The sequence below is a fragment of the Leptodactylus fuscus genome, chromosome 2 (genome assembly GCF_031893055.1).
Source record: "Leptodactylus fuscus isolate aLepFus1 chromosome 2, aLepFus1.hap2, whole genome shotgun sequence".
Taxonomy (NCBI): Eukaryota; Metazoa; Chordata; class Amphibia; order Anura; family Leptodactylidae; genus Leptodactylus; species Leptodactylus fuscus.
This window is the reverse complement of record NC_134266.1, coordinates 48828142-48843370: the sequence shown is the minus strand read 5'-3', so window position 1 is coordinate 48843370 and position 15229 is coordinate 48828142. Positions and strand designations below refer to the sequence as shown.

General features: G+C 43.4%; 1 protein-coding gene across 8 annotated transcripts in view; it reads left to right on the top strand.

The window, feature by feature from the left end:
• Nucleotides 1-15229, top strand: part of ABR (ABR activator of RhoGEF and GTPase) — a 265327-nt gene that overhangs the window by 236767 nt on the left and 13331 nt on the right. Inside the window, exon 1 of one of the 8 annotated variants that reach the window (XM_075263748.1) lies at nucleotides 7985-8461. The exons of the other annotated variants lie outside the window; for them this stretch is intronic. Within the exon in view, the coding sequence (XP_075119849.1) occupies nucleotides 8300-8461 (162 nt within the window). The 5' untranslated portion in view covers nucleotides 7985-8299. Of the gene's footprint in view, nucleotides 1-7984; nucleotides 8462-15229 lie in introns of those variants that run through there. 8 annotated transcript variants of the gene reach the window in all.

Sequence of the window (15229 nt, the reverse complement as noted above, 5' to 3'; positions counted from 1 at the left end):
GGCCACATGTTTGTTTGTTTTTTATCTCTCTACCTAGCAGTGGGAGTTATTTAGTGGGCAAAAGTCTTCCGACACACATTGTGCAGGGCCGTGGCCAAACCACCACACTGACTCCTTTATTTTTCCATAGCCTGACTCTGACTCCTTCACAACCATGATAAGACGGAAACAGTAAAGCTCCTCCAATTCAGTAAAAAGACCAAGATTGAATTCTTACAAACGTACATATGTAACAATCTATTTGTCTGATTAATTATATAATAATAATTGCAAAATAATAACAAATAATCATTTTACTTTGAAGCTGGAGTCGGAGACTTTTTCCTGACTCAGACTGGTCCTGACTTTGACTCCACATCCCTGGTATTGTAATAGAGGCAATATTCAGATATCTGCTTACCGCAATGCATTATCCCCTGTATTATCAGTCTTGGGTCTTGTATGTATTACCGGTCCTGGCGCTGCACTATCTATTTTAACCAAAATGGGAGCAGATCCCAGCAGAGGTAACAAGTGAAGCGTTCACAAGCTTTTCCTTTGGGGATATTTTCCTTGCTGCCTCTGCTGAGATCTGTTCCTGTTTTTGGTTATGAAATACAGAATGAAAATTGACCTCTTAATGTAAACTTGGTCTTATTTATTATCTGATAACCAGGGAAGTTTTCTCAGATATGTGCTCAGAATCTATTCACACACTTCAGGCCTGGTTGTCGCTGGGTTTATAATCTCACAATCCATCTGCTGGAATCCAATCTCATTTTGCAAAAAGTAAAGAAGAAAAAAAAAAAGGAATGGAGATGCGGAAAATAAATGCAACCATATAAGAATAGAAAAGATTACAATACTGATTAAATCAGAGTTAAAATGTGCAAAATAAGCAAATCCAAAAAAATTTACATAGGAAAAAGGAGCAATATCTTAATCCATCTCACTAGTAGTTGGAACTTTATTTTCCTATTATTAAAGCTACAGACATAGACATTGAGTTATATGATCAGTTTTGGTATATAGAGGGAGTATACAGCATAGGTGATACGTGCTAATATTGAAAAAATAAAGCACAATATTTAGCAATTTTCACTTTGTCCACTAAAGCCTAACACTTGTTAAGGGTTCGTTCACACGGGGCAATAGGGGGTGGATTTTGACGCCGAATCCACCTAAAAATCCGCCCCCTCACAATAGAGGTCTATGTAGCGGTTTGTTCCTGCTCACGGAAAAAAAAAAAGCGAGCTGTCCTTTCTTCAGGCGGATTCCACGGCTGATGCAGTCCTGGCGTCCGCCTCGCGACAGCACCCTCCAGACTAGGCCCATAAGTTTGGGCCTACTCCGGAGCGGGAAGCCACGACTGTTCCGCGTCAAAATCAGGACCAAAATATGCTGTCCCTAGCCCCGTGTGAACTAGCGCTAATACTGTAGTGGTTTTCATTGCAGAGGTCACCTCATCACACAACCAAGTCAGACTTTATCACAATAGAAGTTCATACCTCTGTAGATATCACCCATTGTGACCCATCTTTTCATCCCCAACCAACAGTAGATGATGTCACATGTTATCTACTCCCAGTCTCTGCATAGATCATGTCTAGAAAATTGTCCCATATGATGAGTCGGCTCCAGACTATTGCTCCTTATGGCCATGACTATACTGTAAAGCAGATCACTAAGTGCTGTTAACAGAGGAGACGCTCAGGCAAAATGGCCGCCCTCATAATCATGTACAAAGAACAGAAAAATCTACAGTCAAAAGATCAAAACGGTGATATATTTCAATATCTGGTTTAATTAAAAAAAAAAACAAAAAAAAAACTATACATTCCTTTTAACGCTTTAATTACAGACCAGTATCCAGTAATCTCCTTGGCAGCGTCTAGTGGTAGCGGCAGGTTTGCCCACACAAATTATTTATCCCCTAACCACCCCCCATATAGGTGATAAGGTGCTTTCATGGGTCATCCCTTCAATCATTTAGGTCTGTCTTTGCAGAGGATTTGGAGCAGTGTGTCAGAGAGGCTACTGCTATATAGATAAACTAACAAATGAATCACCTCTACATTATTTAGGTTGGCTATATAGATAGTATCTATGTATAATATATTAATATGTACACCTCAAAGACTATGTGCTCCTGAAGCCCTGTGTGCAGACATGGCATCGCTGGCACCGTGTGCCCATCCCTCTACATTTACATTACATTTGCTATGAGCGGGGAATAGCTTCATTTGATGGTTTCCCTCATTTCTTTAAATCTTCTATTCTCAGCCGTATAAGCAGATTCCCTGAACAAATGAGATTTATCTCTTCCTTTATTTACGCTGGATTGAGCCGCCTGGCAATCCATTCTTTGTCAAGGCTTCAGAAGGAAAATGTATCCAGCTGAAGAACCATGGAGGTTTTGTCTGGCCAAGGCCGCTGTTATCAGTTACATTCAGAAGCTGGTATCACAAATGGCAGAAAATCCAGGCCCATGAAAGGTGGCTGTGGAGGCAGCTGTATGTGTATAAGACATACATGGTGGAAACAATACGTATCCCAAAACACCAGAGCAAGGAAAGTCAGCCCTCCATCTTATTAGTCCCCTGGTTCCTCTGCCTTATAGAAGACAGTATCCAGCCGTGCTTAAAGTTACTACATTAGGTCACATCATTGTGACTGGTTAATAATGCAGGGAGCCCCTTAAGTTGGCTGATCAGTAAGGGTGCTGGGGGTGTGACCCCTGCAAATCTGATTTCGATAGGCTGTCTTCTAACCTTGATATTGAGGGGGTGAGAAGGGAAGACAGGGGCAGCTATTATCTCTGCGCACCATTTAGCTGAAGGGATGGAGGAGCTAGCTGATTTGTGCCTCACTACTACCTCCATTAAATTGTACTGGGGACTGAAAGACTGTATAATGGGAATGTGACCACACTGGTAATATTTTCTAGTGTCTTACCATGGAGTCACAAAGCAGTAGGATCATTTAATCACAACTATCTACAAAGTTGCCCCAGCAAGTCACAGACTAATAGTACACATTTAACTGGCCACATGACCAATGTCACCATATAGCGTTGTTTCATATGTATAGTGGCAGTAAATGGTTGGCCATACAAATAAGACACTTAAAAAGTGATTAGCTTAAAACCAAATATTTCCAGATAATAAATTAATATCATGTGTATAGTGTTTGTATCACAGTTCTAATAACTATTTAAGACTGGGTTCACATCTGCGTTGAAGTCTGTCATTTTCGGTTTCAAAATGGAGACCACCCGATGGACCCCTTTATAGTCAATAGGGTCCGCCGGGCTCCTTGTAGAATTGCTGTTTTAATGGTCCGGCTCTCTGTCATTAGGGTTCCCTGACGGACCCAAATGATGGAGAGAAAGCGCTAGTGTGAACCGTAATGTAAGAAAGTTTCACAATCTGGAGAGGAATACGAGACTATCTTTTGCCACAAATCTTGTCTCCAAATCAGCCCTGTGGAACCCATGGCCATGTTGAGAAGCATTTTTTTTTTTAAAAAAAAGCCATAATTTGAAGCTGATTTGAAGTGGAATTTGCCTCAAAATCAGCTCCAAATTCCTCCATGTGAACCAGCCCTTTATGTAAGGTAGAAGGTATAGATATAGATCCTCATATGTGCTGAACATCGCACTGAGCAGACCACCTTGGGCATTGAAACTGTTCTTGGCTCCGCTTCAGGTCTTTTCCAGTACACCCGACAATTAGAAGGTAATCCCCAGACAATGCTTTATTGTATCCCAGGCAAATCCTTCTGTTCTGCAATACAGAAAACATTTGTACAAGAAAGACAAGTGAAGAATGTTATGTGTGTTGTTCACACCTGACACGCATGCAGAGAAACCTTCCATACTGTACAGTTACATACAGCACAGTAGTCTCAGCCGTACGTGGGTGTGTGAGCGCAATCTGAAATACTTCATCAACGGCCGAGCGGACGGCGCTGTGTGATAGGACACAAATTAATCTGCCGGCCATATGTGCTTCCAGATAAGACATCTAAGAGTTTGTACGGATTGTCCTGTCTTATGTCTGACTTTGAAGCCACTCACCAGTCTTGATAAAGATGTCGCACTACATCATCATACTTGTTTGGTTTTCTATATATTTGACCTATATTGTTACTTTTGTCAGATCTGTATCTTATCCGACAATTAATCTGGAACCCGTGGGATGAGTATGGAAATATAGTGAAATTTGTCTCTGGAGGTGGAGGATAATCTTCTATAATAACATCTGCCTAGACCTTTGATGTGACTATGATAATGTAACAAAATTCCCATTAATTTAGTATCCTTCTTAATAATTAGTAAATAGATTCAGTGCTCTTGGGACGTGCATGAGAACTAGTGTGTGTTTGTGTTTCCAGTGAGATATATTGTCCCCGCGGACCTCTATATTTTCAGTGTTGATGAAACCTAATCGCTTTTCCATGTGTTACTCCGGAGGCTTCTTCAGAAGTTACCTGGAAGAAGCATATTAAGAAACTTCTGTATAAGCTACAAAACATAGACTTTCCATGTGTTAGGACGGTACGCTGCCATACTTCACATCACCCACCCCCTGCTTAACCCAAATGGCTTTTCCAGCCATTGCCCTGTTCATCACTATTGCGTAGTAGTGCGGAGCATGTCTACACAGGACAAAGCCTTTCAGTATTAGGAAATGAGATTAGTTGTGTGGGTGCGTCTGCTCAGGAACACATTTAACTATTATAGGCTTGGAAACTACCAATGTTTTTTCCATAAGGTATCTTGAAGGTATAGCGGGAATCAGTCCAGAGTCTCCGACTACTAACAGGGACTTTCAGGGAGCCGTGATATTATGGGCCTTATTCATGTCATGTTTGTTCTTGTTTCGTTTTCAACAAAAATGGAAAAACTTCCCAGCACCAGAGAAGAAAAGTGAAAGCTCGAGAATATATAATAGTAGTTTTTCACAACGATTTTTCTTAAAGTTTTCCCATTAAAATGTTTAAATTTGGCAGTGAAAAGTTACAAAACCATTTTTGTAAATAGAAATAATTTAACATTTTGTAGCATATTAAAGATTTGTTCTAACCATCTTAGTGGTGACAGTCTCTTTTCTTGATCGGTTACCAATGGACATGACCATGAATACAGGAACTATGTTCTGGGCCCAGCCAGGTTATCTTCTCATGTAACGGTGTCTCTTGCTGATAACATGTCCACAATAAGGAAATCATGGCTGGGTTACTGACAACTTCTAGACCGTGGAAACGTCCTGCATTTATGGTCATGTCCATTGGCAACTGATCAAGACAAGACTTTCACTTCTAAGTTGGATAGAGAAACCCTTTGTGCTAGTTCACACGGTACGCGGGATGTGTATTTAGGTCCTAATTCTGATGCGGGAAGCTGCATCAGAATTGGACCAAAATGTGCCTGCCACGACTGTTGTAGTTTCTGACAGTTGCGGCTTCCCCCTCCGGAGTAGGCTCAAATGAATGGGCCTAGTCCGGAAGGTGCTGCCGCAAGGTGGATGCCGGGGGTGAATCAGCCGCAGAATCCGCCTGAAGAAAGGGCAACATGCCGCTCACGGAAAAAAGATCGCTAGCTGTCTATATAGACCTCCATTGTGAGGAGGTGGATTCAGCACCAAAATCTTCCCCCTCTTGCCCCGTGTGAACGAGCCCTTAAAGAGGTTGTGCCATTAAGGACACTTTTCCCCTATCCACAGAATAAGGGGATAAGTATCCAATCGCTGGCGATCCAACTGATCTGGAGAACACAGGAATGAAAGTCCCTGTAAGGCCTTTGTGTTAATGGAAGACCAGTGTACTTGTGTGACCCGCACTCCATTCACATCTATGGGGCTGTGGGCACTGCCAAAGATTACAGTCTCGGCAGCTCTATAGCAGTGAATGTAGCTATGTCGCTGCTCGGTTGGATTTTCAGAGGTCGGACCCCTTACCAATCATAATTTAATAGAATGTCCTTATAATATGTGATCGAAATAACCCTTTACGTTCCTGGTTACATCCTCCTATTACCTAGATGATCAGGATATTTTTATATACAGATATTCTAAACTAAACATCCATTATATCTTACCGTTGTATACCTTCATAACGCCGGTATTTTTAGTAGCTTAATATTATTAATTAGTGAATTACGGTAAGTGCCATATTGGTGTGTTTCTGGGAAATCTACCGTATCCTGCGATACAATGATACAACAAGCCAGGCTGCAGTGATGGCTCGTAGAAGGCAAAAAATCTGACCATTGCCACCAGTGAGTCTTCGTGTGCCATCTTGGTAAATATCTGTAGAGTGAATACAAGTCTATGCGCAGTACAAACCTCTAGTTCTTCTCTATTAAAAGACGGCAGCCAGTCCGGTTATTTTGTGCCGCAGTTTTGCTGTTGTGATATTTGTCCGATATCAGCAATATAATTTGCTAGATGCGGCAGAATGCTGGCGAGTTCTTTGTAACTCAATGTAATACGACTCCGGTCTAAGTTAAGTCTGGAGAATGTAAAATGTCTTCACGTCCTGCAGTAGGAAACAGTTTTTAATTTCGCCAGTATAGTCAATACTTGTAGGGACTGAGAGATTAAAGGACCCGGATTAAATTTCTTCCATAGAAAAGTAATACACTTAGTTTGAGGCCTCCTGGTAACCTGACCTCATAATAGCTGCCATCATCTGACTGTGACCCCAGCGCAGGCACTTTCTTCACGATTAGAGGTACTTTGTCCCGCTGAAAGAATTTCAGTATTGGGTTTACGTTGTGTCGTGTGCAGTAAGTCTGCAAGGAGATAAAATACATCTTTTACTTCTAAAATTCTTCACCACTTCCTGCAGATGTTTGGGTCTCCCATTGTATCTGTTTCTGCTTTTGCATGCTGACATGTCATGTACGTGGGCCTAGATACTCACAGCCTGCGGTACTGATGTATCTACCATAGTAATGTCACTGCAGAAGACTCTCGTAGTATGGCATCTGTATGGACAATATATCCGTCATGCACAAGTACAAACATGGATATAACTGGGCCTAAACTATGGTAGCAGGGGATATATGTGGTCTTCTAAAGTTTTGCTTAAAGAGGTTTTCCAGTCCCAAATACGTGTTTCATACTTATGACCTATCCTGTCGATAGGTCACCAGTATCTGATCTGTAGGGGTCCAACACCCAGATCCAGCACAGATCAGCTGTTCCAGCAGCTTCCAGGTGCCGCAAGCTGGTGCCGCCTGCTAAGTACTTGCTGACTTCAGCTGTTGCTGCTCTCCATCCACTGTTGTGGCTACTGGAACAGCTGATCTGTGCAGGTTCTGAGGTCCCCACAAGTCAAACACTGATAACCTATTCATATAACCATTTTAAGGCTAGCTTCATACTTTCCCTTAACTCTCCGTCGTTCAGGTCCAGTGGAGAACCCATACGCTAAACATTGGTTTACCCACAGACCCCATAAACTATAATGGGGTCCACCGTCTATAAAACGGAAACAGTTTAGTGAAATAGTTGGACTTTTTTTGTCCAGCGATTTTTGACGCACACTACAACAGATAAAGATTTCAATGCCGTCCTTTCCGTTTTCCACAGATCTATATATAACCACTGTTGTGTACATGTGACCTAAATTGTAGAAAAGCTGGGTTATAGCCCTTTAGGGTTTTCCGTCCTTCAGGTCAGAATCCAGCTTTACTTAGAAGCGGATATAACTAAGAAGTAGCTGAATGACGTGTAACACTTATCAGGCGACAGCTAGGGACTATAGAGGAGACCCCATTATAAAGCTGCAGAGCTGTCATTCAGTGACTGTCCATGTGAGATCAGCTTTCAGGATCTTTGACCCTCTTTTAGTTATCAAATGACCTTGGTGTCACCCACAAGTTAAGGATTAGTGTCCATTCCTGCAGTGGTATCCAAATGGTTAAGACGTAAGGGGGAGAGTCTGGGTAGAAGGGAGGAGTATGGAGGGAGACAGGGCCGCCTTTTGAATCCCCTTGCTTGTAAGACTGTGCACACTTGTATGAAGGCTTCAGGCTGGATTGTGTATCGCACGTCTCGTCTCGGCTGTGATTTCACTACATGCTGACCGGAATCTCATATAATTGATTCATTCTTGTGCAAGAAAGGCTTGTACTGGGGCTGTGCAAGAGGAATGAGGAGTGACAGTCACCAGGAGAGCAGTAACCTGGTGGGTGGGGGGCAGGAAGCTATTCACATTATACAGGTGACCTGGTGCCTGGAGAAAGGTGACACAGAGAGAACTCAGGAGTAAAGTGACAGAATTTAGCAGAGCTGACTACCTGCAGCGAGCCATGACGGAGGTGATCATGCAGACAGACTGCAACCTAAACTCCGTGTGTGAACACCTGGAGCACTGCTGCCTGGACAGGCTACAGGACACCGGGGCCAAACGTCCTGCCAACACCGGGGCCCGACTCTGGGGACGAGTCCGCAATAAGCTGCTTAGACAAAAGGTAAATTGGCTCATCCTGATAACTTTGCTTTACCTCTGAAGGTGTGTATTGGAGATGATGAGGAGACTTTCCATCAGTAGTGACCCAGCTCTATAGCGGGTGAGATCAGCCCCTAGCACTGTCTCCCAGTATAAACCATGGTTACCAGTATCTTGCCAGTTCTTGATGAATTTCTGGGATTTTATACTTGTGGTTTGGATTCTCCGTCCCGCAGGAAGCTCAGACCAAAACATTAGTCCTCTCCTAAATACAGATGTTCCTGCTGCTGGGGTAGATTAAATAATGTGCGCACCGCAGACAGATGGCACGCTCTGGACTGGCGCTTTTATCAATCCTCTTCATTTTATCTATTAAGCCTGTTTATTCTATTTTGGACGATTTTACGAATTGATTTTATTATGTGATTTACCATACAAGTGTACAGGGCATCATTACTGATGTAGCAGAGCTGAGTAGGTTATTGTTTATGTATATAGTTATAACGCTTAAGGCACATTCATGCTCTAGCTCCTGATCTATGGGAAACCACTTACCGTATATCACATCATCAGATTTTTACGTAATTTGTCTCATCCGCATTTGACACGCTCAGCTCTGCTACATATGTAACATCACTGTTGTCCTGTAGCCATTTGTGTGATGTAGAAGTTGTACAGGACACAGGCAGGGCTCAGATTTTTTTTCCTGCCCGGTTGGTGATATCACATTCCTTATGGTGACATTGACCCTTGTGTGAAGTCTGTTTTCTGTTGTACAGATTGTTACCATCTGCGTCCTAAGAGTGGGACGTATACATCAAAGCATTAAAACCACGTTTAATGTAGGCAGAGTTTTAGTGTCAGATCCCCTTATAAGGGTATATTCACATCTGCAGGTTTTGATCAGGCTTTTTGATGCAGTTTATGATGCTAGGTTTAGATCGTACAAGAAGATATAAAGTATAAAAGGCAGAGTCTTATTCCCTTTATATAATCCACTCTAGATTTTGCGGCATTAAAAAAAAAACACAAAAAAACCTGAACCTGTGAATTCTGAATGATACCATAAGGAATTGGTATAGTGCTAGGCTGTTGTCCTGTGACTTCTATCCTAGGTGCTGGTGTGCTATATGCAGGATATGATGGACATGGAAGAGCGAAATCAGATTTTTATGCAATTTGGAAAAAGTGATTTAAAAGCCTGTAACATTGTGCAGTGTGAATAGATGCAGACAGCTTTGTATGGTGACCCTGGTATCAGGCGTATATTCTGTCAGAGCACAATCTGTGCGGTATACAGCAGTATCACATTGCATTCAGCCTGCAGTCAGATGTGAGTGAACAGAGCCGCACCATTGATGAACGGCCCCGAAGCAATCCTGAATGAGTGTGGCAGGAGAAATGGCCTTTGTGTCTGGCGATAGCTCTGTTCATTGCTGATCAGGGCAGACACCAGCTGGTGCGGCGGGCAGCTGCTGTCAGAATGTGTGGTATGGTCTACTATGTCACCCCATTCCATGAAAGCCTTGGTGTGCTAACACCGTGCCATACACGCCAGGCATACGCAGCATAGCATTATGGATAGCAGCTGAAGGAGGGACGGGTGGATACTTGGCATCTGGAATCATGTATGCCAGTGCAGGAATTTTGTATTGTCAGGAAATACCCTCCATTATCTATGTAGGAGTTGGGATACATAGGGATAGTTGGGGAGGCGTTCCTGTTAGGGTGACCTGACTCTTGAACTATCCCTTGTTTGGCTCTGGCTTAGACTTACAGGAGTTCTTCTACGGTTTCCAGAGGATTTCCTGCAGTGTACTATAACTATTCTATTAACATGTAAATGTCTCTATTACAATGGGAGCTTCTGATCTCACTGCAGGTAATGTCAGAGTTCAGTGGATCTGTCCCCATATTGTATACGAAGCCAAATCCGTCAGGGAAAATCCTAACAGGACTCCTACAAAAGACTAAGAGTCCAGACTGTCCTGCCAAACCCAGGATGATTGACAGACTCCTGTGTACACACTGATAAAGGGAGAGCTATGTGGGCTCTGCTTTATATGAAGATATTCTCCATAACCCTATATATCACAAATTCTCTCTCTTTCTGTATCCTATCTGGCTCTAAAATACAGCAGTGGATATAACTTGACGAGGATAACTTTAAGGCTGGGTTCACACATGCAATGTTTAGGCCATATTTTGAGCCAAACACAGGAGAGGATAAAAAAGAGGGGTGTAAGATATTCATTAGGTCCAGTCCGGGTTTAGCTATAAGAAGAGGTCATTTTTGCATCCTCCTTTTTACCCTGTTTAGACCACTGTAATGCCGCCACATTGTAGCATCCTATTTGTACTGCAGTACACAGACCTCCTGCAGTTCTAGGTCAGCAATTCAATACAACCTCAACAGAACCTGGGAGATAAAGATGCCAAAGAGTGGCCTAAAGCTGGCCATACACGTAAAAGCAATGTCTTCTAAATCTGGCCAACCATCTATTGTGTATGGAGGCGTCATGGGAGATAAAGATTGGGTTATAAGATTTCAATATGTCCGATCCTCTTGATCCAAAGGAGATGAGCTGTATCAGTGCAGAGACTTGGTCTTCTCTTCGTCTTGAGTACCAAGTCAAGCATGTGTATGGCAGTCAGAAGGGATAGCCGTCAGCTGAAGGAACACTCAACCAACATCTGTCTGAAGTGTATGGGATTCTTCACATCAATGACCTATTTCTTGGAAAGTTCAGGCCTTTTAACCATACACTGATAGTAAATATCATAAGCAAAGGTCCAGACATCTGAACCCAAGAGCCCCTCTGACGTTGGCCAAAGATACGAGCTGGAGCCACATTTGGGAAAACCCACCTGATTATATGGAGTTCCCTCTGTATATGATGACCATGAATTTACCGGGTTCAAACTATTTGGCAGTATGGGGAAAATCTGTGTTTTACACAAATGGAAGATGATAGAAGATTGGTCACCAAGAAACTGACCTGATATATCACTTATGATGTCAGGTGTGGAAACCGGTTATTCACCAGTATCCAATCCCATATTGTAGTGGACCTAGGGACTTTATTATGACTTGTACGCCAGTTTTCTGCCCTTCAACACATGAAAAGTCGCAATTTTTTTCATCAATTGATTTTTGTGCCAAAATTTGCAACATTTCCTACTAAGGTGCGTCCTCTGCTGGTTCATGGAGCTGCACAAAGAACTCTAGGGATCATTTACCCCACACAGCCTTCCAGGCAGGGCCGGCGTCAGCGCACGGCATAGTCGGGCAAGTGCCGGGGCCCACAGAGCCTCTGGCCCCCCCCCCCCCCCCCCCCGGCACTTGCCCGCCCCAGCACTTGCCTGTCCCGATTTCCGACGGACGCCGATGAGCTGAATACATAGGCGATTAAAGCAGGAGCTGTGAGATCAGTTCCTGCTTTAAAGCTGCGGCCGGCTCGCGTGTGTAGGCGCGATGACGTCATCACATCGCGCCTACACACGCAAGCCGGACCACAGCTTTAAAGCACGAGCTGATCTCACAGCTCCTGCTTTAATCACCTATGTGAATGGATGAGAGAGTGGAGAGAGGAGCGTCGGGGGAGCGATGGAAGGTGAGTGTAAGTGTTTGTTTTGTATTAAATATTAAGGTGGAACATAATGAAGGGGGCCCATGAAACTGGGGGGGCAAATGAAGGGGAGGGGGGGAACGGCATGACACTGGGGAAGATGAAGGGGGTGGGGAGAGAACGTCATGAAACTGGGGACAGAGATGGAGGGGGCCCAATGAAACTGGGGGGGCAAATGAAGGGGAGGGGGGGGGAACAGCATGACATCGGGGCAGATGAAGGGGCTGGGGAGAGAACGGCATGAAACTGGGGACAGAGCTGGAGGGGGCCCAATGAAACTGGTGGGGGCAATTGAAGGGGAGGGGGGGAACGGCATGACACTGGGGCAGATGGGGGGGTGGAACAGCATGACACTGGTGCAGAGACGGGGGACTTGAAACTGTGGGCAGATGAAGGGGGAGAACGTGATGGAGGGGGGGACGTGAAACTGGGGGCAGAGGAAGGGTGTATATGAAACTGGGGGAGAGATGGAGGGGGGGCATATAATTTACGGGTGACTGTAGGAGGATTATACTGTGTGGGAGCACATGATAAATGAATAAGAATGGGCGGAGTCAACATAAAAGTGGGTGGAGCCAAATTTTCTTTCTATTCTTTAAAAATTGGGAGGTTTGGCGCTGGTGACGCCGCACTCCTGAGTGACGTCACTCGCTTCATCTGCAACGCACAGTGTCTCAACTCCCCCCCCGCCTCCTTTACAAGGGGGCCCACTGAGGCTCTGTCGCCCAAGGGCCCATAAAAACCTGGAGCCGGCCCTGCTTCCAGGATAGTGACAAGGACACCGCAGAAGGGAAAAAAAGTTGCAAACAATCTTATCTTCTTCAAAGGATAGAACCATTGTGAGTTTTTTATGCCTTATACGCCAAAAAAACAAGGTATAATAAATTCTCCCCCCCCCCATTAAGTCTATTTTCTATAGTGCCTGTAAATGTCATTGTCATTCTGCACTGAAGGCCGTACATTTATGGCTTGTTCACAAAATAACCTGTAACATAATAAGGAAGGTCTGAGAAAGTCTCCGCATTAATGAGTCAGGGGTGAGTCGGTGTACAAACAGGGAAAGTGATGCTAGTAGTGACGTCACAGTATGGGAGACGGTCAAGGACTGGCCAGGCCGGGGTGAATCATTGCACTCCATTAACACCTGTCTAAAAGGCGACTAATAGTCACACAACAGACAGGGGCAGTGCGTGTGTTCTCCTCTGTGTCTCTATGGCTGGTCTTCAACCATCTGCTGGATATTTGAGAAGTGGGATGACCTGGGGGAGCTGTCAGGAGACTTGTCACAATCGCCTGGGGTGTTTGCCTCCTTTAATTGGTGTAACATGCATAGTATTTCCAGCTGACATCCTGAACTCCTGAATATTTCTTAACCCTTTATCGGGAGGTAATGTGTTTTCACACATTATGGTGTCAATTGCCTATTACTCTTGTATAGCAGATCTGTATCCATCATGGACCTCTTACAGCAGAAATTCTTCAGTATAGTAATTGCTAGCCTAGCAGATGGTAGGATAGATGTATTCAGCCAGCGGTGCTGTCACCTCTCCAGACATGTCTGGTTTAGTAAATACTTGTATTCCCCATGATATAACAGTTCTGCAACGTCTTCCTTATAACTGCTATATGTGGTTCCTCTGTTATTCTTCTTGAATACTTCAAAATAAATTAAAACCTGGCGGTTACCGTTCTCATCATAGATGTGCAGTCTTACACAGACGGATTCAGTCACCACTTATCGGTCAGCATCACTGTAGGGCCACACTCCCAATTGGTAACACCCAGCTGTCAATTTATTTGTACATTTCTAGGAGGAATAGCAGAGGGACAGTACAACCCTTGTGGATGATGATAGTCAAATCCATACCAACAATATTGCAGACGTAAGCACTGCATAGTGCCAATAGGCATAGTAAAATGCCCACATGTATAAGTTAACACTAAACCATTTTACAATTTAGTGATTTCTTTTCTTTCACATGTCTCTATCCATTTTCTTTTTTTATTTGGATCTCAATCACCAAAGTGCAAACATGGTACAAAAGGTTGGTGTGCCCACAGGTTTAGATGATCAGAACCCCTAAAGTTCTGTTAGTAACTGCAACTGGATATAAAAGTATGTTCACATGGAAGAATTTCGCTCTGTGATATAGAGCGTTATACCATAGAGGGAGAGAAGCTGAGTTGTGTGATATATAGGGTTATATGATACAGGGAGAGAAGCTGAGCTCTGTGATATATAGTGTTATATGATAGAGGAGAGAAGCTGAGTGCTGTGATATATAAGGTTATATGATAGAGGGAGAGAAGCTGAGCTCGGTGATATACAAGGTTATATGATGGAGAGAAGCTGAGCACTGTGATATATAGGATTATATGATACAGGGAGAGAAGCTGAGCTCTGTGATATATAGAGTTATATGATAGAGGAGAGAAGCTGAGCTCTGTGATATATAGGGTTATAGGATAGAGGAGAGAAGCTGAGCTCTGTGATATATAGGGTTATAGGATAGAGGAGAGAAGCTGAGCTCTGTGATATATAGGGTTATAAGATAGAGGAGAGAAGCTGAGCTCTGTGATATATAGGGTTATAGGATAGAGGAGAGAAGCTGAGCTCTGTGATATATAGGGTTATAGGATAGAGGAGAGAAGCTGAGCTCTGTGATATATAGGGTTATATGATAGAGGGAGAGAAGCTGAGCTCTGTGATATATAGGATTATATGATACAGGGAGAGAAGCTGAGCTCTGTGATATATAGGGTTATATGATAGAGGAGAGAAGCTGAGCTCTGTGATATATAGGATTATATGATAGAGGAGAGAAGCTGAGCTCTGATATATAGGGTTATATGATAGAGGAGAGAAGCTGAGCTCTGTGATATATAGGGTTATATGATAGAGGAGAGAAGCTGAGCTCTGTGATATATAGGATTATATGATAGAGGAGAGAAGCTGAGCTCTGTGATATATAGGGTTATATGATAGAGGAGAGAAGCTGAGCTCTGTGATATATAGGGTTATAGGATAGAGGAGAGAAGCTGAGCTCTGTGATATATAGGATTATATGATACAGGGAGAGAAGCTGAGCTCTGTGATATATAGGGTTATATGATAGAGGAGAGAAGCTGAGCTCTGTGATATATAGGATTATATGATAGAG